General features: G+C 40.4%; 1 protein-coding gene across 3 annotated transcripts in view; it reads right to left on the bottom strand.

The window, feature by feature from the left end:
- Positions 1–2,352: 2,352 nt before the first annotated feature.
- arhgap10 (Rho GTPase activating protein 10) overlaps positions 2,353–24,211 on the bottom strand; it is a 66,359-nt gene continuing 44,500 nt past the window's right edge. The window contains exons 18-23 of one of the 3 annotated variants that reach the window (XM_034688351.1): positions 22,678–22,837; positions 20,092–20,233; positions 15,062–15,227; positions 7,987–8,088; positions 6,481–6,572; positions 2,353–3,836 (exon numbers count right to left, since the gene is read on the bottom strand). In XM_034688351.1, the coding sequence (XP_034544242.1) occupies positions 3,748–3,836; positions 6,481–6,572; positions 7,987–8,088; positions 15,062–15,227; positions 20,092–20,233; positions 22,678–22,837 (751 nt within the window). In that variant the 3' untranslated portion in view covers positions 2,353–3,747. The remainder of the gene's footprint in view (positions 3,837–6,480; positions 6,573–7,986; positions 8,089–15,061; positions 15,228–20,091; positions 20,234–22,677; positions 22,838–24,211) is intronic. The other 2 variants (XM_034688352.1, XM_034688353.1) reach the window with 2 other exon arrangements.

Genomic DNA, 24,211 nt, shown 5'->3' with positions numbered 1-24,211 from the left:
CTCAAAAGCCTTAAATATGAGTCTAACCCACCTGAGTTGGTGCATCATATTTCCAAGTTTAGGAGAAATAATAGTTTAGAAATGTGAGTTGCTGACTGGTTGCATAACAAATCACTATTAAAGCGCTGAAAAACTAGCAGAAAAGGAAGAAGCTAGGTAGCAGAGAGACAGCAATGGAGTTTTAAATACTCCTGAGACACAGACAGGTAGGCAGGACGAAAAGGATGGCAGATAGAGCCACATGGCATGCTTTCTGACAGACAGTCCAAAGCAGAGTGAGAGGCAGCCGGGGTGGATGTCTATATGATTCAGCAGTATTCTGGCAGAGGGAAGATGATGATGATGAAGAGCCCCGGGAGTGGGTTGTGGGGGTTGATAGAGGGGGAATATTTTACCCATCTCATTAGCTCTGCCTCATTTCATTATGTAATCATCAGGTCTGAGGAAGAGGACATTTTTGTGACACTGAAACACAGCTCCAACCACTGATATTTCCAAGGTGCTGTATACTGTATGTGTGTTTATTCTTCTAAATAACCAATTAGTCCATTTGGTCTAAATGTGCCAGCGGACTGATTGTCATTAAGCAACTGAATCCAAATCAAGTGTCTGGAGGGCATTTGTAGTGTTAATTATAAAGATGTAGACTTAGAATTAACTTGTGGGAGGCCCTAATGTTAATGGATAAGGGAAGTGAACATTGATTAGTGTGTGTTACCTCTGTGGGAGATGATAATCTGTCTTTAATCCCCTTTTGGAAAGTTACTTTGAATGTAGCTTTATTTCAGGAAGGGTAACACATCTAACATGACTAACAGTACTAGCTACTAGCTATTCTAACCCCACCACTGACTTTATTTCACATTATGTGGGCAATACTAAAGGCTCTTAATAAATGAGTCATGAAAACTGACATAATGCTTAAAGTCACATTGCTATCACTTTAAGTTATTTTTAAAGATCAGAAAGGAAGAGCTAGCAAAGAGTGCAAAGCTAGCAAAAAAGGAAGATTTGTAAGTTCTGTGTTTTCTAAATACACACGAAAGACTGATATATTTGAATTTGTATGGAAATTAACAGTCGAGATGACTCACAGTGTTATAAAGAATAAAGCAGTTAAAATTTAAAGATCAGGGTTTATCTAACAGGCAATGAGACGTCCCCACTGTTGGCTTTGCTTTTCTTAGGTTTCAAGCAAGCAACTCCCAGTGCTGTTTTTGAGTATTTAGATTTTTCTGTCCAATGTATTATTTCTTTCTTGATCCTAAACTTTAATACATTTTATGTTGATGCTTACTGTTTGCTTAATGTCATATTTCTTTTAATGTAATGCTTTTTTATGTTACTTTGCTGTGAACTCTGTAAAGCCCTTTGAATTGCTCTATGTATAAATGGTGCTCTATAAATAAACTTGCCTTGCTCAGAAAAACGAGGCCAAAGTGCAAAAACCTGTTTGTTTCTCGATTGTCCACATACGACTGGCTTCAAAAGCAAAGGAAACCTCATTGAGCCCGGTGTTAAAAATGCCAAATTTTAGGAGAAATAAACATGTTTACAGCCTGGTGCAAAACATTTATTTGTATAAAAGCTAATTGATCTATTCATGGGTGGTTTAAGTTTTTATAACTCACCCGTTCTGATTGTATTAAGGCTAAGAGTTTTACATACTTTTGCATAATTAGGGGTGCAGAGTGAACTGAACGGTGGGCATGTTGTAGCCGTAGCAAGGAGGCTAATGGGCTGTCTCAAACCTGTCTCTTTTCCATGTCATTAGATTGATCAAAAGTTAAGTTGCAGTCCAATACGGTGACACTTTTCTGGGCTTCATAATGCCACTTCAGATCTCAACGGGTGACTTCACTGGACCGTCCATGTTTTATACGGTCTACGTTCCAAGCGTGAATTAAGGTTTCGATTCATTCTGGATTGTAAAGCCAATACACTCACCTGATAGCAACCATATCAGCTCCACATAAGCCCATTTAGTGTAGTGTTCAGCTGTTAAGTAATAAAGTCATATATATTTAAAAACAAGGATTAGTAAAGGGTTGGAAAAATGCTCAAGCCATGGTCCAGGATACATTTCCCCAGGTATAATTTAGCACTACAGAAACTTAAAAAAAAAATCTCAGTTGGCAAATTGTGTCCGTATTAGTGTCAACAGTGGGTTCCTTAATTTTCTTTGATTCGTGATGTATGTCTTATTTTCACGTTACCCTACTTACCCAATAAGTTTACTCAAAATGTGGCATTTTTTCATAATAATACAAGGCAACATTTGATAGAACTTCAATCTTTTAAATTTCAAATGATCGTATCACATTTATTTGATGGTAAGAATACATAATACAGTGAAGTACAACACAATCTTTATTTGTTTAACATCGATCAGGAAGATCCCAAGGTATAAAAATGAAAGAAGTCAAGGCCCTTTACACACATCATAAATCAATGTTTTAAATTATTGCAAATGAACACAGTCTGCTGAATCAAAGCTCTCGGACAAATGAAAGTGTCTTGTTGAACAGCTGAGCCATGAATTGTAAAAAGGACAGGTGAACATGCTAAAACTGATTTCAACGAAAACTTCAAATGTGTCCGTGACTCAACAGAGACTTGTAAAACACACTTGGCAGTCATTGCTCTTTGAATCATAACGCTATATACACTGAACGGGTGTAAAACTCTGAAATACTTTGAAATACTGCATATGTGGTCTCACTGATGATAGAACTTGGACTTTGTCAATTATTCCAAAAACACTCAAACTGAAATAACAATAACTAAAATGTCAGATTCGTGGGAGTGTTTCATTACTCTGCTCAGCTGAGCACAGTTAAAAAATAAGCTTTAAAAAACAAAACAGATCATTTAACAGATATAAAACACTTGGTTTGGATATTTAATGAAATCTACCTCTGCTGACTCTGTGTGACGCTAGTGTTTAACACAAGAGGTTCTTTAGGCATCAAAGAGGCGTTCCTGTGTTTCAGAGAGGGAGTGCACCGAGAACAAAAAAAAGTAAAGAGTATATTAAAACTGAGAAGAAAGTCATGCAATCAATGTGCCAATTAAATAAAATACAAAATTACAATAGCATGTGCCTCATTTTGAATATTCAAATATTTTTAAAATAAATGCAACATTTTAAAAGCTAAAGCAGTAACACTCAACTTCCCTACTTACCCGTACGCACAGTTACGCTTGCTGGTGGTTTAAGGCACGGTAGTACAGTATCTTTCTGAAGCTAAAAACAAACTGTGCATCATCGTCAAACAGGGTCTAAAGCTGCTGGATTTGTCATTACACGGCTTGAGCAAAGCTTGAGTTCTGACATTCGTCGATCCTTACAGTTCTTGAGGATCATTCTTTGACTCGGGAGCTCATGGATACCATGTATAACTGGCCTTTAACAGAGAGACACTCGTCCTTTGGAGCTGCTAACAAAGGTATCTGCATCTTTGGAGGCTACAGCATCTTTGTATACAGCAGAGTATTTTAAGTGCAATCCCATTTTGTATTTCAAATGCTGAATTGTATGTGGATTCTCAGCCAAACTACAGAAATATATGTGAAATGAAGTAAATGCTAAATTTATGCATCAAAAAATCTACCAGTAATTTTTACTGTCACCCACTTGGGAAATTTAGGGATTTGGAGAAACAAGGCTTTAGTGTGATTGTCATTGCTTTGTATTTTTCCAGGTGAAAGTGATAAACAGTCCATAAATATTTCCACTTTTTTGGGCTACAGCATCTCCACGTAATTTTCAGGGATGAGGCCCCTCCTTCCCTCCAGCTCGCCCTCCAGCCACCCCGGCTCTCTGGACTGGGTCACTATGGGGGGACAGAGAGAATGCATGTTTGAACAAGGTACAGGTCTGAGGAGAAAATAGTAATTAGAAATATATAGTTTAATGTAATGTGTTTTACTTAATCCCTATTTTACATCTAGAATTAAGCAGATGCGTCAAAGCATGACATGTAGTATGACTTCTGAAAAAATAACCCAAAAACTCATTCCTGTCTGCAAATTTTATTTGGCTTTTTCTTGCGTTTGCCAGCCAAAATCCCATAAATAAATTGTCAGTGAGATTTACTCTGGCCAAAGTGGGGATAAAAACTCATTTAATACTTCAGAATTGATCTTTAAACATGTCCCAGCCTGCCTCAGGTCACAAAGAAATGGGTCTACAGCACTCATGTGTCAAATAACTTAAAAGCCCCATCTTTCATGGTGGTGTTTACCAAAGATTTGACCCATCGCCAACTTCAGTAAACAGGATGTGAAACAGCTTTTATCCTCAAATTGACTGACAGGTCCTCTAATAGAAGAGCCACAACGGAAAATACTTCTTCTCTGATTTTGTCTGCTATTCCTGTCTTTTGTTTTCCTTTTTTTTTTTCAAAAGTTTGTTCCCTGAAGAACAAGACTTCGATACTTTATATAGGAAAAAGATTTGTATTTTAAATAATCATCAGCAGAGAAACAAAGACCCTACGCCCATAAATACGTATGTATGAGTGCAAAACAAACTTAAAATGTTATAACCTGCTGCTGTGGGATTATTTTGTGCCATTTTTAGGATGTTTATTATCTAAAACACCCGTTACCCTGGTGCACAGCCTTAGACAAAGGCTAAACTTTATTAACAATCATGAACTTTTTCTAATAAACAACTTAAACAAACAGCACCATGAGTATTTTTATTTACTCTCTCACTGTAAATTGAACCTTTTTTTTAATCGTGTGCTGTTTGTTCATTTCAAAACTAATAAACTGCATTTGTTTAGTATACTCATAACACAGTATATCATATAAATAGTGTTATTACAATAAAAAGAGCCCATCCAACACTTTCAGTCAGGTCTTTGAGTGCACCTTAATTCCACACAGTCAACTTATCACATTTTCTCACTTAGAAAAAAAAAAGCCAGGCAAAGTTGGTCTTTTACTTTTAGCGGTAAGAGAAAAATCAACATATGTTGATTTTTTTTTCTCAAGACAAGCTGTATGTACAGCTGCTCGCTCAAGCATTCAGACCTCTTGACCTTTTGTTATGCACATAGTTTAGACAAAAAATACATTAAAATAACGGGAGAGTGAAAATTGTCAAGGGTCCTCAAGCTAGTGTAGATGTTTAGTTAATGAGAACCTCATTGTGTAAAGTCTGATTAAGAGTGGAAAGAAAGCACAGAATGAAAGCAGAATTACACTCAACTCAACTAAGCTTTGTATGGAGGTGACTGGATGTTTCAGTTGGGGTATGACAGAAGCACTTATCATCATCATTCAGTTATACTAAGTGATGCTGAACAACACGGTACGGCTGAGTCCAAATGCTACTAAGAAAAAAGAGGGGATCTAGTTTATGATCTTATTCAGTTTCTGAATATGTGATATTAAAATAAATGTGTTTGAATTCATTCAGATACTATGGAGCCATCTTCATACAATTCTGAAATCCACTTTCAGCTGAATTAAAATGGCCATCGCAGGCGTTAACCAGGCTGTGTAAAATACTTGATTCTGATTGGTCAAAACCCTATAACAAAAGTTAAAGTTATTCTAAAATGACGTTCCTTTTGGAAATCCAAGACGCAAAAGTGATACCAGGGGCCACCTGGTTTAGATACTTTAAACCATACTTTAGATACAAAATGGTAGTTTCCGTTTTCATTCTAAGCTGGTAAATGTTGTAGGAATAAACGCTGGTTTGTGTCTCAGGTTGATGTTGAGTCAAAACAATGTCAAATACCGGGCCACAGCTACACGTCAGGGTCCTGCTCACCCTGTCAGGCCTCTAATTTGCACCATTCTTTCACTACACATTATGCCTTAAATGAACTCCTATGCTGACACATCAAAAGCTTTAATGTAAAAAAAATCTAAAGGGGAAGCCTTCTTCTTACAGTGTAAAGAAACATGACTGATGTAAGCCGATTTTCTTGACAAATAAAGTAGACTATAACTTTTTATCACCTCATGTTTGATGGGAGATTATCTGCAGTACTTACATCCAAAACAGCAAGGGATGAAATTGTATCAAAAATAAAGATGTAATCTAACCTCTACAATAATTAAAAATAAAAACTGTCCATGATAACCTATATACTGCAATACATTGTGGGATCTTCTAAGAGATACGTTCGTTTCTCTTTAAGGACTATAGTATCTCTATAGTGTCTGACTCTTACACAAAAAAGAGTTCTGGACAAAAAAAATAGGAACTACAAAATCTTCATTTCCTCTGAGAGTGATTAAAGCTCAGCGGAGCCTCTTCCAGACTCGCTGAAGAGCAAATCTGTGCCTCCAACACCCCCTTCTCCCTGCTCCCCCCCAAACACTTCCTCGTTCTCCCTCTCCTCGTCTCATCTCTGTGTTCGATTGAAGATCAGATTGGGTGTTCGGTTTTCCTCCAAATCCAATATGCCAGGGCTGGTTCTGAAGTGAGCGACTGGTGTAGGCGATAACACTTACCGGCTGTGAATATTGCACCGACCTGGAAGGAGAGCTCAGAGTCGTGCTCAGCCTCACATGGGAACACTGCCTTGGCTTTCCTACTGGTGACACTGAAAAATGAAGGCAATCAGTGAGCTGGCGGAGCTTTGGGGAGGATTACCGCACAGTTCAATCTGGGCCTGGGGCCTGCTTGTTCATTCACCTCACTAGCCTGAAACAGCAGGAATGGGCCAGTCTGAAAAATAAGCAAAAAGTACCAAGAGAGGAGCCGGGGCCACTACACACTCTTGTTTTGCACTATCTCCTGTCTAGACAGAGCACCGAGCGAGTCAAACACACCCACATGCACCCATGTGCGCAGAAGAACACAATATGATGCAGCGCTGTTTGTAGCAGGTTTTGTACGGCCAAAAAGGCAGGCACACATCAGGTCCTGCACAGCAGACAACCATCAATAGTGATATAATTAAAAGTGGCGGGGGATTCTAAAGCAGGTTTGCACACAAACGAGGCAGAATAGAAACCTCTCTGCCACCGTGCCTCGGCTTTTACATTCACATTTGTGAGCTTAGAAGCTGCATTCTAAATCAGTTTGATGTAAGGAGCGCCATCAAAGAAACCATATTCACTGCTCTGCAAAGGTTAGGAAAAAAGACGCATTTATGCCAATGCATTCCCAAAAAGAGACATAAAAACTGTTTCCACAGAAAGGTTGGTTTGCCAACAATGGCAAAACTGTTATCTGGAATGCCAGCAACATTACCATGTGGAAGTTGTGCCTTCAACACACGATGCCCTGATAAATATTTCATATTCTTTCTGCAGAGCAGCAACAATGTAGGATGAGAGAAGAGGAAGACGATATACAAACTGAATGAAAAAAAGTTTGTGGTCACAGAGTTGTCAATACAACAATGTTCAGCTGAGTTCCTGAATTCAAGATTTCTGGAAGGATGCACTCTCGCGCAAAACGCATTTAGAAAACTAATGATTTGTGTTTATCAAAAATGGAAGGCCCAGAGAATGACCGAGCTGTTGTAATTTTCTTCGCTAACGTTTCAAAGCTCTTAAAGTGGAATTCATCATTTACAATGAGAGCAAAACGGGTAAACTGTACACATTCCCACCGCGGTTCCCTTTGATAGCCGTGTGTATCCGGGCTAGGACATAAAGGGGAGAAGGTTGCTGCCTCCGCTATAACCATACTAGTGTGTTGCATCAAGAAGCCTAAAAGGTAACCAAATGATGGATGAAAATACATGACAGACGAGAAATATTTTTGTGCAGCACTGTGAGTAGATGGTAGACGAAGGGAGGATTCTGTTGAGTGAACAGGAAAGATAAAACGAGCAAGCCAGTTAATAGAGCAAGTGAGTGAAAACTGAGAGAGTGAAAAAAAATCAGAAAGTGTGACATTTAACCAGAATGTGAGTGTGAAAATGACTTAACCAAACAGAAATAAAGACAGGGAAAAGTAGTGAACTGAAAACAACAGAGAATTCAAAGAGAGGGACTCCTTCTTACCTCTCCTCAGGCTTTTCTTTGTCAGAAGCAGCTGTGGTGGCAGCAGGTTGAGTCTCTCCTGGAGCTCCAGCAGAGGACCAGGATGCTCCTGCTTCGGGGGCCCTGAAGATAAAACACAAAGTCCCCACGTATCAAAAGGTGGCGTCTATTGACTGAATTTTTTGGGGGGTTTGTTTGCCCAGAAGACCACTGCATAGTGTTGTTTTCCCCCACATGTCTTCAGATAGAAAAAAGAAAATATTGTTTTTTTTGGCTTTTTACCTTTTTTTTTTTTAGGATAGGACAGTGGAAGAGAGACAGGGAAACTGGGGAGAGAGAATGGGGCTTGACATGCACCAAATAGAGAGAGGTGTTCAACCTGAGACCAATATTGTATATATTATATTTAAATACACTCTGTGTTTAAAACATACTACATACACGAGGATAAATCAGCCTTGTCTTATGAGAATAGGAGGAAAACCAAAAATTTTAACCGGGTATGTAGCTTTTTCAGTATTAGGTTTCAACACCAACCCACAATCAGGTGCAGGTGGTACACTTACCTCAATACCAAGGACAACAGGCTCCATAAATTAAATAATCTATTCCACTCTATCTTCCAAAAAGCCTCTCGAAAAGGACTGACTCTCAACAGCAGCCTGTGTTAACCTGAGAGGTAAGCATCAAGAGCTACTTTGATATATTTATCTCAAGATCTGATTTGTAAAGTCATAAAAAGACGTTTATGTCGACCCTTGGTATCATTGTGTCGAGGGTTCTTGTGCTCCATTAGGGAGGCTTAACAGGAAGATTATTGTTATATTATCAGGGCAATTTTTTTTAACTTTGACTGATTTTTAACACTAAGTTGTCAACTGTCTAAAATAAACAGACAGCATGAAACTCTGTGTGTAAAATCTTCTGTATTGCCTGTATCTGTGGAACTTAAAGGGAGAGGATTCAGATTGACTGATGCAAACAGTCATAAATAAAACATTAGGTTTGAATTCTGGAGGAATATTCATACACAGGCCAGTTGTTTGCTTTTCTTTTCAGAGGACAACCGAAAGTGAAATTGTGATTCAAACCTGAGAGATGCCAATAGAAGGTTTCCTATGGATACTATAGCTGTACTGTTAGTGCCACAGACATTAGGGATGGGTTAATGAACTTATTAAATGTCGTCAGCCTCTATTGTTAGCACCAGTATTACTAGTCAATCTAGTGTCTAAGCTGTAGGGCTGTGCTGTGTGTTAATGACTACTGCCATAATGCTTTAATGCTCTACTACCAAAATGTAGACAAGCACAGATGAGATAGCATCTTGTAGCGGTGTGGTTTGGAAGTATTTTGATGTAGAAAATGGAGATAAAGTTGAATTTTCATTCCATATCATGCGACAGCTTGTATTGGTATGACAATAAAAAACCTTGAATCCTTGAATGTAGGCTGTGACTGGTTAAACTGGCATAACTCGAATGAAGCCATGCAAAACAAACACAAGCATGTGGATGTTAACCTGCAAGGAGGGCTGGGGGCGTTTTTCTTTTTTGACGTTTTTCTGAGTGTTTTCTTACCTTTAAACTGGTTTGTTAGTCAGTTTAAATATCTACTAGAAAGCTAATCGCTAGCTATGAAGATCCCTAAATAATAGAGTGCCTTTCTTGTCCTCTGACCATTCAAACTGCTTTCACACTACATGTGGCATTCACCCTTTCTCACACTAGTGGCAAAGATTACTCTGCTAAGTGCCACCTGTACTGATGTTTTATTCACACACTGTTGTCTTTGCCCCAATGGAGCAACTCTGGGTTCAATGTCTTGTCCAAGGACAGTTCGGAACGTGGGCTGCTTCAGCTGGGATCTAACCACCGACCTTACGATTTAGGGACAACCCACTCTAACAAATAAACCTTTACACACCCAGCACAGTGGGTCACTGAAAACTTTTATGAGTATGACAAAGATATGAATTATATGTTATGGTCTTTAGTCACCTACTGGATATTTTGATGAGACATATTTGACAGGACTCACCTCCATCAAACCCCACAAAACACTAAACAAGTGAATATATCTTAGAAAATAGTGGTCTTGTTCCAGATTTTCATGTAGAATCTACGCCAAGGTGCAATTAATCTCTTCTGGAGGCTTATGGTGACCCAATTTATATAAATTTCTCTTCAATTTGTCATCCTTTGCATGTACATTTAATGCCCAAAGTAATGTATAAGACTTCAATATTTGTAAAGACAACCATAACTCTTGGCTCTTTTACCAAAAGCTTCATCTCTAATAGATATAGATGTGTGTTACCTTGGCTGGTGTCAGGGCCAGTGAGTCTTTGGGCGACCTAAAGGATGGAGGCAGGGGTCCTGGTAAAGGCAGAGTGGAGAGGAGGAGAGCTGGAGTCTAAGCCAGGCATCCCTCTGTGTTCCATGCCTGCCCCAGGGCCGGTGCTAATACAGTGCATAATGAGCAAATTGCTCCTAGCTGCCGCTCCCATAGAGACGTTAATAAAGGCAATTAGAGGGAGCAGCTGGGGAGGGGCTGGAGGTTGAGAGGATGTTGTGAATAGTGGTTACGTTGGCACCAATGGAAGAGAGAGAGCGAGGCGGCCTTAAGGGGGGGGAACATGGTAGGGGATCTTATGTGGACATAGGTGGAGGTGAACACACGGTACAGAGTTCATGCTTTCACTCCCCACTCTGTATCACTTCCTCCTTCCATTTGTTCCCCAGCCTCCCTCTCAGTTTGCTTGTCCATCCCCAGCGGTGGCTGTTCCGTTCGGGGCCTGGCCTGACTGTGGGTGATTTATAGCTCTGCAGCAGTGTGGGGCCACTGTGGTGCTCAGCTGCTCCACATCAGCATGGGGGGACAGTGCGCTGCAGTGCAGCAAATCCACTCATTAACCTGGGCCCAGGCACAACCACTGTCTGCCTGGGTCACAGCCAAGATAAGGGAGAGCAGAGTAGCCACAACACCTCAGCCACCTGCAGGTGAACCAAACCAGATACAACAGAACACCCAAAATACAATAAGAGTAAAAATGAAAAGAGTATATATACACCTTCTTATTTTAGCTTGCAGCGGATTCTAAAGAACAGTATATTCAAAATAAACAGATTCTGAAACGATGCTAGGATAAACTGATAGAGACAGTCAGTGAATGCCACACTGCTGCCCTAGAAACTTGCTAAATGTACCAGAGGTAAATCGATTCATCCCAAAATTGCTTTCACAATTAAAGCTAAGCCAAACCGAGGGAAATCGTTTGCCATTTCTCTTTGACAAAAATAGCATCAAGCTTTGAATTACTCATCCCTTGTTTTTACCCATCACAGGCCTAGCTAAGCTTCTGCTCTAAACATGATTAAATACAGTAAATGGGGACTCTTGTCAAAATGCACTGTATGTGAAAATCCTTCTCCAGATGTTTGGATTATTTGTTAAGTTGTTAATTGTATGAAGTGGTAAGTTGTGAAGCATACATTAAAATACATTGACTATCAGAAAACTGCAACTAGAGGTCACCCAGTTTATTATTTCAACCATCACCATCATCACATTATCTCACGCTGCTAGGTAAGTAGCAGGGAGAAATCCATCAACAGAAGTGAACCGCTGCTTCTCATTACTGCAGGAATTTCCCCCTGCAGCATCCAGGCTTCGATGATCCTGGCAAGGAGCTAACACACGGACGAGTGGGACTATCGACTGTCTTTCTACTGAAGAAAGAAGTGCAGTGGTGGGATTTTGATGTGTTTCTAGCCAAAAAGCCGGATCAAACCTACAGCCAAGCTGCCTGCCCAGCCACCTCGAGTTTGGGTGGGCAGGAAATAAACTCTGATCCACCATTTTATGAGGCACAGCTGTCAGACAGAGCGAAGCATGGAGGGCCAGAGGACGGGCAGCGGAGAGCAAGGAAAAAGTGGCCAACACATGTAACCTCGTTGGGAAGGACTCTGGGCAGCAGAACCACAGGGAAAAGCTGTATTTAGGGAGAAGAGGAGAAATGAGGCAAGACATCGAAAATGACGGAGATGATAAATCACGCCACAGTCCACAAAGAGTTATTGCATGATACTGCGTGAGTCAGGATGCATTTGTGTATGACCAGGCAGATTTTGCTGCAGCTTTTTCTGCAGGAAACAGACTTATTTTTGCCGTTTTCCACTTCCAGGTGCACTTTGAGCTCACCATGGTGCAGATTTCTAAAAGTGTCTGTAAGTAATACAGCAATTGCCATCCCCACTGGTTTTTTTTGGCCAGAACAGAAGCCGAATCCCTGGGTTCCAGGCCAAAGGTGCTGTGCTAACAGGTCTCCACCATCTCACATGCTAAGATTTATGAGTGAACAAAGCCAGGGCGACACCCTGTGACATATGGCGCAAGTCTTCATAAAGGGACAGCGGCTGCGGCTATAAGGGTAAACAAGATGAATATCTCCCCAATGTCAATACGATTTACACGGCCAACGCTCGGCCACCTGTCTCCCAAACAAATAAGAGCTGAGATTTACGACCTCCTCCTGCTCGCTCCTTCCGTCCTCCAACATGATGCCACATATGTGGGAAAACGAGAAAAAATACCCGCAGGGTTAAAAAAAGAAAGCTGGTACTTACATAAGTGATAAAGAGCCTTGTCTGAATAAACCTGAAACTTGGAGAAAACACTTGACACAAACATGCCTACACACACAGGTGGGCACACACCCACAGGGGTCAAAGAGGGAGAGGAATCACATTGTCCTCTGTCAGGCTGTGAAGTGGATTTGTTTTTTTTTTATTTTACGGCTCTTTTCAGCTGATGGAGGAGGGAGAAGGGGACAGTGAATGAGGAAAAGTCTATTTCAAGGTGAATCTGTAGACATGACACAGCAGAGTGTCTAACATCTGCAGCATAACCCAATAATTCATCCCTCACACATCAGCATTCAAGACAAGGCATGGGCTGGAAACAACAAAAAGGACCAAGGACTTAGAAGACAGAGTGAGGACGGAAAGGAAAAGCCAGATGGAGGCAAGGCAAGGAAATATTGAAGCTATTTCCATCTTCTTACTGGTACAAAAGAAAGAGAAAGAAGTACAAATAATACATATTTGACTGATGGTATAAACAGTAGTGGGGGCTTGCTTCATTAAGATTAATCCCAGGATACTAAACATGTTATTTTGGGGCACAAGATGCTTATTGTATACAATTTATGTCATTAAAATAATCAAAAATCTTCTATGTTTATGAAGACTAAATGGTTTTTGCTTGATAAATACTCTTTTTACCAGCTACCTTCACCCAACATTAATCTGTGGCATAACCACACAGTGAAGCTGCATAAAACTGCCACTAAATAATCCATATTTGAGTAAAGACTGTATCCAACTAGTCAACCCTCAACAAAGTCAGGCTGCTTTTCCAATTTAATAACCTCCTGGGGAACAGGAAGCAAGATTTAAGAGTCAACATTTTCAGGATGGTTACTGGAGTGTGCTGCATGTTTGTATGGAAGGATTCACTCTTCATTTTATTCAGCTACAGTGTGACCGTAACAGGCAGCTTAATCTAAATAGCTAATACTTGACTTTGAGATTAATCCCCATACTATCACAGATACTGGCTTTTGAACTGTGCGCTAAAAACAAGCTTGGTGGGCACTCTCCGCTGTGGAACAGAGGAAGCAGCATCCATAATTTCCAAAAAGAATATCAAATTTTGATTTGTCAGATCATAGGATAGTTTTACACTTAGCCTCAGTCCATCTTAGATGAGCTCCAGGCCAGAGAAAGCGCCACCGTTTCTAGATCATGTTTATAAATAGTTTTGTCTTTGCATATTTCTGTTTTAACCACCATGTGTGGATGCAGCAACAAACTGTATTCACAGACAATGGGTTTTGGAAGTAATTTTGAGCCAATGCAGTGACTTCCACGACAGAGGCATGCCTGTCTTTAGTGTGGCCTGAGGACCTGAAGATCACGGTCATTATCCAAATCAGTTGGAAGATGTTCCTTTATGTGTTTTTTTTTCCAGCATTACACAACTTTTCAAGTGTTTTGTTGTCTTTGTCCAAGCGGCAACCTCCGGTCTCAAACTATGAAGCCCATGCGGAAGTGTTTTAACTGCAATTCATTGAGCATCCGCTTGAGGCTGGCTGCAGAAACACCGGAAACCACATAGACACCAATTCAAAAAAGACCATCTTTACAGCATTAATAAATATGTTTACAGCCTGGTTAAAAAAAAACGGCTTGGCCCTACGTAGCTCATTTTAGATAGATAAAAGATATTAAGATTACGAGTTTTTGCTCAAATAAGGAAATGACTGACTTGACTCCCGGACGGGAACACATAGCGGTTGGCTAGGAGGCTCAAACTCCGCCTCTTTACGTCACACTATGCCTGGTTGAGTACCACACTTCCAATATGGCTGCCGCCGCCGATTGGCTCCAAAACAGCGCTCAGGAACTGAAGGGTGACGTCACGGATACTACGACCATTATTTATACAGTCTATGTCTTTGCCCCCACTATTTTGAAATACACACATTTAAAATTAGCATATACATTTACATAAAACTACAACGATTCGACATTTGTTAACTTGTCTTTGCCCTTTCTCAATTAAATATAGGGTTTAAGTAATGTTAAAAAATCTTATTTATCAACATTTTATACAACATCCAACATTTTGTAAAATTGGGGTTGTACACATTATAATTATAATGCAGCCATGAAAAATATAAAATGGAACATACAGTAAAAAAATATCTGCCTTGTAGCCTAACCTGTTGTTTGACAACCACATCTATGACTTTCAGTGACATATATCAGTCATGAATGAAGTCCAACAATGTGACAACTTGGTTAGAATATCAGGCAAAATGCAAGAAGCAGGAAACAGTTAATTACAACACAGCCAAATCAAACACTAGGGATTGGTGAGGCAGTTTATCTGTGATGTTCTTTTTACTTGATTCTCAAACTAACTGTGGATGTCAAAATGATGGTTCTATTTGCTTATCCTCCATTAACTGCATCTTCAGTGGTGCACAGTAACATATTAATATAAAACTTTGTCATAGAGGAGCACTCACCTGGAATTGCTCCCTGAGCTGTGGCTGCCTTTCAGCGGTGCATGGTCACTCCTCTCTGTAGAAGTCTCTGAGGCCGAGGCTGACGATGACTGGGACGACACAGACTCATTGCTGCCCATTGAAGTCTCATCTGTAGCTAAGTTGGAACCATCTCCCACTGCTGATACTAAGATAAGAGAAAAATACAATTTCTTTTAATTAACCAGATCTTTACATTAATTATATTCTACAGTTAGGTTTCAGCCTTTTCCAGATTTCTGATGATAGCTTGCTTGACAAACCAGCTGAATAATTCATCAATACATAAGGCAACGCTGCATCGACAGAGGACTTTAAAATCAAACTGCTGTCAAAACAGGCGAGACTTACAGCCAAGTTTGTATTGTTCATAATTGTACACTGCTTCAGTTATATACAGAAACCTAGAAAACACAAGGGAGCCTGCAGCTATTTCATTTCAATTTTACTGTCAAGTAAAGATCATACTTTTGGGAGAAAGGAGAGGAGCAGAAGCCAGTGTCAAAATGTAGTTTTTCTTCTGGAACATTTTTTTCTGTTCTCCCCAGAAAACACATATCAAAGCTCTTAAACCAGAAGACAACCTCTGATTGGGATGGACCCTTTACGTGCTCAGACTGTAACTTTACCATTACTTGATGTTATATTAATCATTTTTACATTCTACATGAATTATGTATTGTACCATAATATTACTGGCCTGATGAACTTGGAGCTGAAAACTTAAAGATATCTTCTTTTCTCTGGCGCCCCCTCTGGTAATACTTGTTAAAGCTGCTGTTGGTAGGAATGGTGTAAAAATTTTTCCTTTTTTCTGCTGGGTTTGGAGACAAGGTCATAATACCCATTGGTACTCATCTGTAAGTGAAGTAATTTGAGATTATGGCAAAATCTCTGTGTTTTCCAATGCCTTTTTATCAAGCAATGTTATTATTCGTCTCTTTCCCGTTCACGGACCAATCAGAGCTACTCCTCGGCCCTCTGTCCTGATTGGTCGAGTGGCGGCCCCACTACGTCACCCTGATTGGCTAGGATGCCACTACTTCCTCATAGAACGCGCACACCGATCTTTTGTGGGCGGGGTTACGGGTGGTGAGAGGAAATCTGGTGGGGACGTGTAGTGTTGACATTCGAAATCTCTCACCAAACTGATGTTTATATCAGGACTACCAGCAGCAGCTTTAAGTGCAGAGTAGTTTTTAGTTTTATGGTTACTAAACCTCTCTTATAAGAGTACCTAATAATACACTCTGTGCAACACCAGACAGCTATCAATCCAAATGTGATTATTATTGATTACATATGATCCCAGCTTAGTATCAACATAGCTGGAACTTCAATTCTCATGGATCATTAGAGAAGATGACCGCTGTCACATTCTCAAGGGTACAACAGTTAGTTGAGATTGATGTAAACCATGCATATGAGTGGCTTTAACACGGCCGTGTACCAGCCTTTAATTAATACTTAACTCTTCTTGGTTTTGTGAGTTTTAAAGTGAAGGTAGCTTTTGCTTAAAAGGTCACATCTGTCAGGTTTTACGTGAGCATCTCAATCATTCAAAGGTACGTCTGTATCTACTTTGTTGATATCTACCTTGTGCGCTTTACATAAGCACACTAGACAATCTGAAGTACATGTAATTTATATTTTTACGATAAAAATGTATAAAGTTATACAGTGAAGTCGCTCTTAATCATGAACCTGCTGAAAATCATCACCTGAACCTGCTGCTCCACACGGCGTGACACGTCCTCAGGGGTATACAACACATACTGTGTCATAAGAGGACTCAAATACTGTAACACGTTGTTATCTTTTCCACTTCATCATCCTTAAAATCGCTTTTACCCGCTGAGACAAAGTGCTTTAAATACCATTATGTGAGACTTGTATAAAGGACACAAAACTTTAAAAAAGGATTATGCCTTTCATCCCAGATATTAAAATACCCCGGGGTAAGAGCTGGTGCGAGGGAGGTTAAAGGAGGCAATCTGGTAAGCAGATTTAGATTTCCTTTGTATTGTGGAAGAGGGAAGAGATTTGACTGGCCAGGGATCAGAGGAGGAGTTAGGGTCACTAGTTCAGGTGATCAGCTCACCTTTTTTTTCTGAGAACATGGAGGTGAATTTGAAACATTTTAAAGCAAACACACAACGTCATAGATGCAAAATCCGTCCTCACAGTATTGCTGTAAAAGGAGGCGACTGAGTTCAGTGTGTCATCTTTACACACTGCTATGGTCCATAGTGGTCACTAGGCAACAGTGAGTGAATGAATTCAGATTCCAGTGGTAATACAATTAGTTGGTAGTTTAGATATGGCAAGCTAAAAAGTACAGTTAATCAGTTTTGATGCAACAGCCCTGCCTTGTACCTGGGGATTTAAATCACTTAAATGTTCAGTTCCGTATTCAATTCAAAGTCCTCCTGTTAACAATCAAGACCATCCACAACCCCCCCCCCCCCCCCCCCCCCCCCCCCCCCCCCCCCCCCATATATGTCCAACCTCCTCCATGTTCCCGCTCCCTCCCGCTCCCTCAGATCCTCTTCCTCCATACACCTGTCTGTCCCCTCTGCCCATCTCACCACTATGGGGAGCAGAGCATTCAGCCGCTCTGCTCCCCGTCTCTGGAATTCACTACCACCTCAACTCAGAAACAGATTCTTTCCCCCATTTCAAATCACATCTTAAAGCTGGGGTTGGTAATCAGATTAAAATGATCTTTATGTCCTGATGGCAATCAATACATAATATGTTCCTAAAAAAGAGTGAAAAAAAACTGCTATCTACAGCCGGAGTAAACATGGGAAAACACTAACCAAACACCGTTTTTTGGCTCCCCAAATTTTAAACCAATCATATCCCGTCCAGCCGTTCTGCCCTCCTCCTGCGCGTACATTTCCCCGGCGTGCACTCCTCCCTGTCTCCTGCCTCTACTTCCCCTGACTCTATTTACTGCCCCTCTCGCTCGTCCTCGGGCCTGTACCCTCTGACCTGATGAGGTGCTTTGCTCAGGACTGTAGTCCGGATCAGAGTCTAAAAAGCTCTTACCAACAAGCAGAATAATTAATGACGTTCAGTAAGTCCTACAGAAAATATATATTTATTGTAGCGTCCGTCCGGACGCTGTAGTGATGATGAGCCGATTCGTGAACACGTTGAGCTTTAATAACCGGTCACTGTCGGCCGTGATCACGCCAACCAACAAAGCAACAATCAATGTTTAAATGAATGAAAAACTTCTCCTCTCCTCTCCTCTCTCCCACTGCACACTCTACACCTCTCCTGATGCCTTCACTGACCGTCAACACTGTAGGAATTAAGAACATCTACACTGAACACGTTTAACAAACAGTAGAGCTGTTACAGTTTTATATGTGTTATAACTTTTCTCCTGATATCGTGTCACCGGTACAACTGGATAATGCTAGCATGATAGTTGTTAGTACTAACAGCAGCCATGTTTGTTTGTGTTTTTAACTTTCACTATGATAATGTTTTTGTGAGGACCGGTTTTGAATCAGTCACGATCATATGGTCGAGAATGAGCGGCGCTCGTGCATGTGAGCGGGGGGGCGTCGTTTTGGAGGAGCTCCGAGGAAGGAGGGGAGGGGTTAGACGGAGTCATGAGGAAAAGCTACATTCAAATTCATGCTGGTTTTCCGAGACTACCAACCCTAGCTTTAAAACACATCTATTTAAAACTGCCTACTCTGTCTGACGGCAATTGCTCTGTCATTTTTTATTGTTTTTATTTTCTTTCCACTTTGTTAGTTTATATAGTTTCTATTCATTTTGATTTATATTTTGGTTTCCTTTAATGTATAAATCATGTATGTAAATCTGTACGGTGTCCTTGAGTGCAGAGAAAGGCGCCTTTAAATAACATGTATTATCATTATTATTTGGTTTGAACTGTTCTAGAAGGTCAACAGGATGATCATTCTGGACTGATCACACACTGCCTCCCATTAGTAGCATCATGAAGGGCACTATGGGTGACAAAATAAATACTTTCAGATGACAGTTTTGTAAAACTCAAAGTGAAAGAAACTTTAAATGAGCAGATAAGGTTTGATAAAATACAGTTGAATACATTTTTTTCTGTGAGACAAGCTTATTCATCAGCTACCTAGGTTCATCCTGGAAAGTAGCATGAATGACATGGAGGTTCTTTATGAATCAACCGCTAGAAATAACAACTTCAGGCTGAAAAAGGCTGAAAAAATCCACACCTTTCTTAACTTTTGTAAAAGAAAATATACGCTAACAGTAACTACAAATGTGTAATATAGCTTACGTATTACATGATAATGATGAGATGAGATGTGTCTGATCCAACTGACTGACAGGGAAGACAAAAAAATGGAGAGGAATTTATAATTAAAAAAAAAAAAAAAAAATCTGATGACGGTTAAATGGGGCAGATAGAAAATGGGAGTACACTCAAACATGCACACCCTATGAACATGCACCAGTTAGGGGGCTGCACATGTACAAGCACCCCAAGCAGCTGGGGGGGGGGGGTTATGCCTTTCTCAAGGAAACCTGGGTAGTGCAAAGAAAGTTAAATAGCACCAGCACAATTCCCATACTTGGTCTGTGACAGGACTTCAGCAGGTGACCCTCAAGTTCCCAGAGTGCAATCTGATTTCAGATTATTAACTTGTTTCCTGTACATGCAAAGGCTAGAAAGGAAGGCATGCTAACTGTTAGGCCCTCAGCATCAGGAGGAGGGACACATATTCAAGAAGCATTTGATTGGACACAAACTTTATTCAGCACCTCAAAGCAGGATAAGTCAGCTACATTTCTTTTATATTTCCGAGCAAGGACAAACTCTAAATATCTTTCAGAATACTAAGAAAATTATATTCTTGGTTCATTGATGTCCACATAATAGCATACAGGTGACATCAGTGATAAAAAATAAATATACTTTAAATCCATATGAACTTTAAACATCTGCTACAGAGGTGTGAGAGCATACAGATGTGTAGTTGTCTTACCATTCTGAATGTCTAGGGCTTGTGGGTTGTAGACAGCCAGGGGCCGGTTCTGCCGACTCAGCTTCTTGGACTGCCTTGTGGGGGCGGAGAATACTGGGGCAGCAGGTGAAAGAGGGCACGACTCGGGAGCATCTGCAAAGATCTGAATACACAATGTGTGTGAGTCTCTACCAAAACCAAGAGCACAGTGCAGAAACTTAGAGAGAGCTAAGCAGCAGCAGCAGCAGCAGCATGTCCTCAGCTGACCTTACTTAGGGAACGGGTTTTAAAAAGCTTTATATGGTGGTAGATGAATGGAAAAGGCCATTTGCAGGCACAGCATGTGCTCCGAGGGAGAGCAGAGCAGCTCATTGATTGGACTCTAAAATCTGCATGTGAGAAGATTTAGTCGGAGCCAAAATAAACAAAAACAGCTCCACATGTAACGCAATCGCATCGCATCCAGAAATCTTGGGGTCTAAGTTAAGGTGACATTCCTCCTCAGAGAAAATGACCCACTCTTTAAAGTGTGGAGAGTAAAATAAACAGGGTTTGGACTGGAGGAGGGCTGGCCAACTTTCGCAGCCTGTTTACACCGGGCCGTGTTTACATATAAACTTCAGATGTAGAGTTAAAAGAGAATAGGGCTGCAGAGGAGGAGGAAGTCTCAGCAGAGCCTCAGAAAGGATCACAGACGTGGAGAGGAGGGAGGTAGGGGAGGAGGGAGGTAGGGGAGGAGAGAGAGAGAGAGAGAGAGAGAGAGAGAGAGAAAAGTGGCAGAGAAAGTGAGAGAGTGTGAACGGGAGAGGAAGACACAGAGGAGGGGGCATGAGAGAGAGAGAGAGAGCGAGAGAGAGAGAAAGTTTTCTAGGAGAGAGCAGATAGAAAAAGTGAGAAATCTGATATGGCTGAGAGTTTTCTGCTGCCTGGCTCTCTCCCTCTCGCCTCTCTCTGCAGATGGAGGTGAATGTAAAACAGAGTCTACTGTTGGTATCTGGGGGTATCAACAGTCTAGAGTGGGACTAAGCTGTGAGGGAAGTTAATGCCTGTCTGTCTGCTCAACTTTTCCCCTGCTCTAACAGGCTGTACTTTTCAAAAATGCTCTTGCTGCATTCTAACACCACATCCTTTATCACCTGGACGGTGTTAGATACTTCTGGGTAGTCTCAGACTCGCAGTATACACTGTGTATGTGCGGCGGCTGCTGCTGCTGGTGTTGTTTTAGCACATTTGTGTATCCTGTTGGTGCTCATCAGGCATCTGTATTCTCTCACACCCCATTTTAGATTTGTGAGCATGCGGTGGAGATGTTCATCATCTTTTCATTAAATGAAAAATAATCACTAAAAGCTTCTGGTTTCATCTGATTCTACACAGAGTGCAGCTCTGCTCCAAACAGATTAAAAAACTAATCTCAACCCTTTCTCCCTTTTGACACAGACAATTATTCCCCTTTGAGGATTGGCACTGATTAATGACATTCTGAGGAGATTACATGATCCCATGACCTACAGGTTATAAAAAATAGTCACAACCTAAATAAATGTATTTAGGTAGACAAAGGACCTTCTAAATATAATAAGATGTATGTGATAATCTGCAGAATTATAAACCTAGTGAAAATAAGGAGAAAATCTTATGTTTCTCACTGGTAAGAGCACTTAGGGCTCCCCCTACTGGCCGGACTAAGAAACTCTGGATATTAAAGTGCAGCTTACACCTCTCTCTACATTAATAATAAGTAAGGGACAGTTGTGCTCTCCAAAGGATTGGGTTGGTGCAAATCTAATTATCCAGGACCTTTATTTCTGCACATAAAAGCAAACAATAAATACAACACACATGCATCCAAACATACCACTAAAAGTCAGTCATTTAGCAGGATGCATTTTGAATATTAACCAAACTGACTTTCAGGTGGATAAGATGAAATTTTCATGTGAATGTACACAACTCTTACAAGCCTCAACAGACAGGACCAGAAGAGGAGGGCATCCTATCCTCTTTAATTGAGGTGCGGCATAATGTGTGCTCTATGCTGCCAGTAGAAACTGCCAAATGGAAACTTAAGAGCAAAACACAAACCCCCAAACAACAGCAAGAAGGTGCACAGTGCCAAAAGACCAGCACATATAAACACAAGTTGTTGTTTTTTTGCTTGACTTGCACATTTATTATCCTTCAGTATTAAGTGAGTACATGCAGCAGACAGGTTGGTAAACACAAAGGTGCTGTTTGCAGCAAAATGATGTCATGTCACCTTATTCTGATTTCATCCCACACTGTGATTGGACCATGTGGGGGCTAGGTTGCCTTACTTTCAATAAATATAGTTCCAGACGACATATGGAAACACTATTCTCAAACTGCACTGATACAATAAATCATATAAGTACAGGCTGTGCAGTAAAGATTTGACCAATCAAAACCTGAAAAAATAGATACAACTAAAAGATCCTACACACTACTCTCTAAGATATAGAACTCATTGCTTCCACCCAAAATTGTGATAATATACTATATTCCCTGTTTTGCATGAGTGGTTATTTCAAAGTGTTTCAATCTTGATAGACTAGTCACTCCTGACTTGTGTGTCTCTAGTGTTACCTTCTCATTGTGTTCGATGAGGATCTCTACCACGATGTTCTGGAACTTGAGATCCATTATGGCGGCGACGGTCTCCTCCTGCGGCCTCATTAATGTGGGGCCGAACACCACGCCCAGGTTGGCCACGGTCATAAGATTCTGTTTACTGTGCGAAGCCACACTGAGGATGACATAAAAATCACATCATACGCATCAACACAACTTCACTAAAATTTGTGACTTTTTTTAGTGAACAGACGGGTGAGAACAGAAACCCCAATCTTGATGTTGTGTTAAATATTTAACCAACAACCACTGAACTCTTGACTGAAAAATAGAATGAATATGATGAAAGAAACAGTGCAAAACTGTATTACTGTAACTGTAATGTAATGAGCAGCATCCCCATACTAACAATTTAGAGGAGGTTTTGAAACATCTTGTTTTAGGCTCAAGTGAAATCTTAGATAACTTAAGCAATATCTTATTTATCAATTTTAAGGTATTATTTGGTAAATCTTTCATTTGATAAGATTTTTATTGCTCTTGTGACGTTAAGAGAGAACTGCTTTAGGCAAAGCAGCCTAATGCAGCTAAATTGAAATGATAGCAACCTTTGAGTAAGTGTTGATTTCCCTTTAATGAAGTTAGAAGCAAGCGAGTACAGTTCAAAACAGTCCAAAATATCCCAAACAGATGATGAGAGTTTGCAGTATTGAAGGATAGCTTTGAGCTTTCCATCTTTCTGTCTGACTTGCTAAATACATCTATATTTATATTTCAGACATCACAGAGGCAACAAAAGTTGGGATTACAGAGTGTGGGAAACAAAAACTTGAATGGGGTATTTTAGCATATATTAAGACATTTTATAATTCTACCAATGGCAGTAAGTAGAAGAAAATCCTAACAAGTAATCCTAATTCCAAACATTGACTTTTCTGCCTGTACAGTTTGGTCCCTTCACTACATTTAACTGTAAAAATAACTGAGAGCATCTAGACGTCTTGGAGATCAATAATAAGGCATTTCTCATTAGCCGCAACGAGAACTGTGATCATCTGTAGCAGTGAGTATTTTATCAACATGCTAAGGAGGACTTGACAATGAGGAGATATAAGGTTATCACATGTATCAGTTTGGTAATCACATGTTAAATAACAGAAAGAAACAAAAAAGTGCAGATAGAGACCTTGATTAAAGAAAAAGTTGTACGGACAGGTGAAGAGATTTCACACTGAAACTGTGGTGATATGCAGTGTGTCTGCAGAGAGACAGTTTAAATAGCTTCAAAGGATGCCTTTGAAGACAAAAACATTGGTGACAACTCACATTTATAACATCTCTGAAACCATTTCAGATAGCAGTGTGAAATTCTGGCTCTGCTTCCTTCCCCTGCAGGACATGCACACACGCCAACTTCAGAAAAATATTCGAGTCTCTCCAGTCTGGAGAATTTCACGCTGGATAATCCAAATTCAATTTCAATAGCGCTGCCTTTTTACCAGAGCCTGATTCTGCAGCGGGTTTCTATGAAATAAGATCCACCAGACTT

Source organism: Notolabrus celidotus, chromosome 7, assembly GCF_009762535.1.
Source record: "Notolabrus celidotus isolate fNotCel1 chromosome 7, fNotCel1.pri, whole genome shotgun sequence".
In the NCBI taxonomy this organism is placed as follows: domain Eukaryota; kingdom Metazoa; phylum Chordata; class Actinopteri; order Labriformes; family Labridae; genus Notolabrus; species Notolabrus celidotus.
This window is presented reverse-complemented; position numbering and strand designations above follow the sequence as displayed.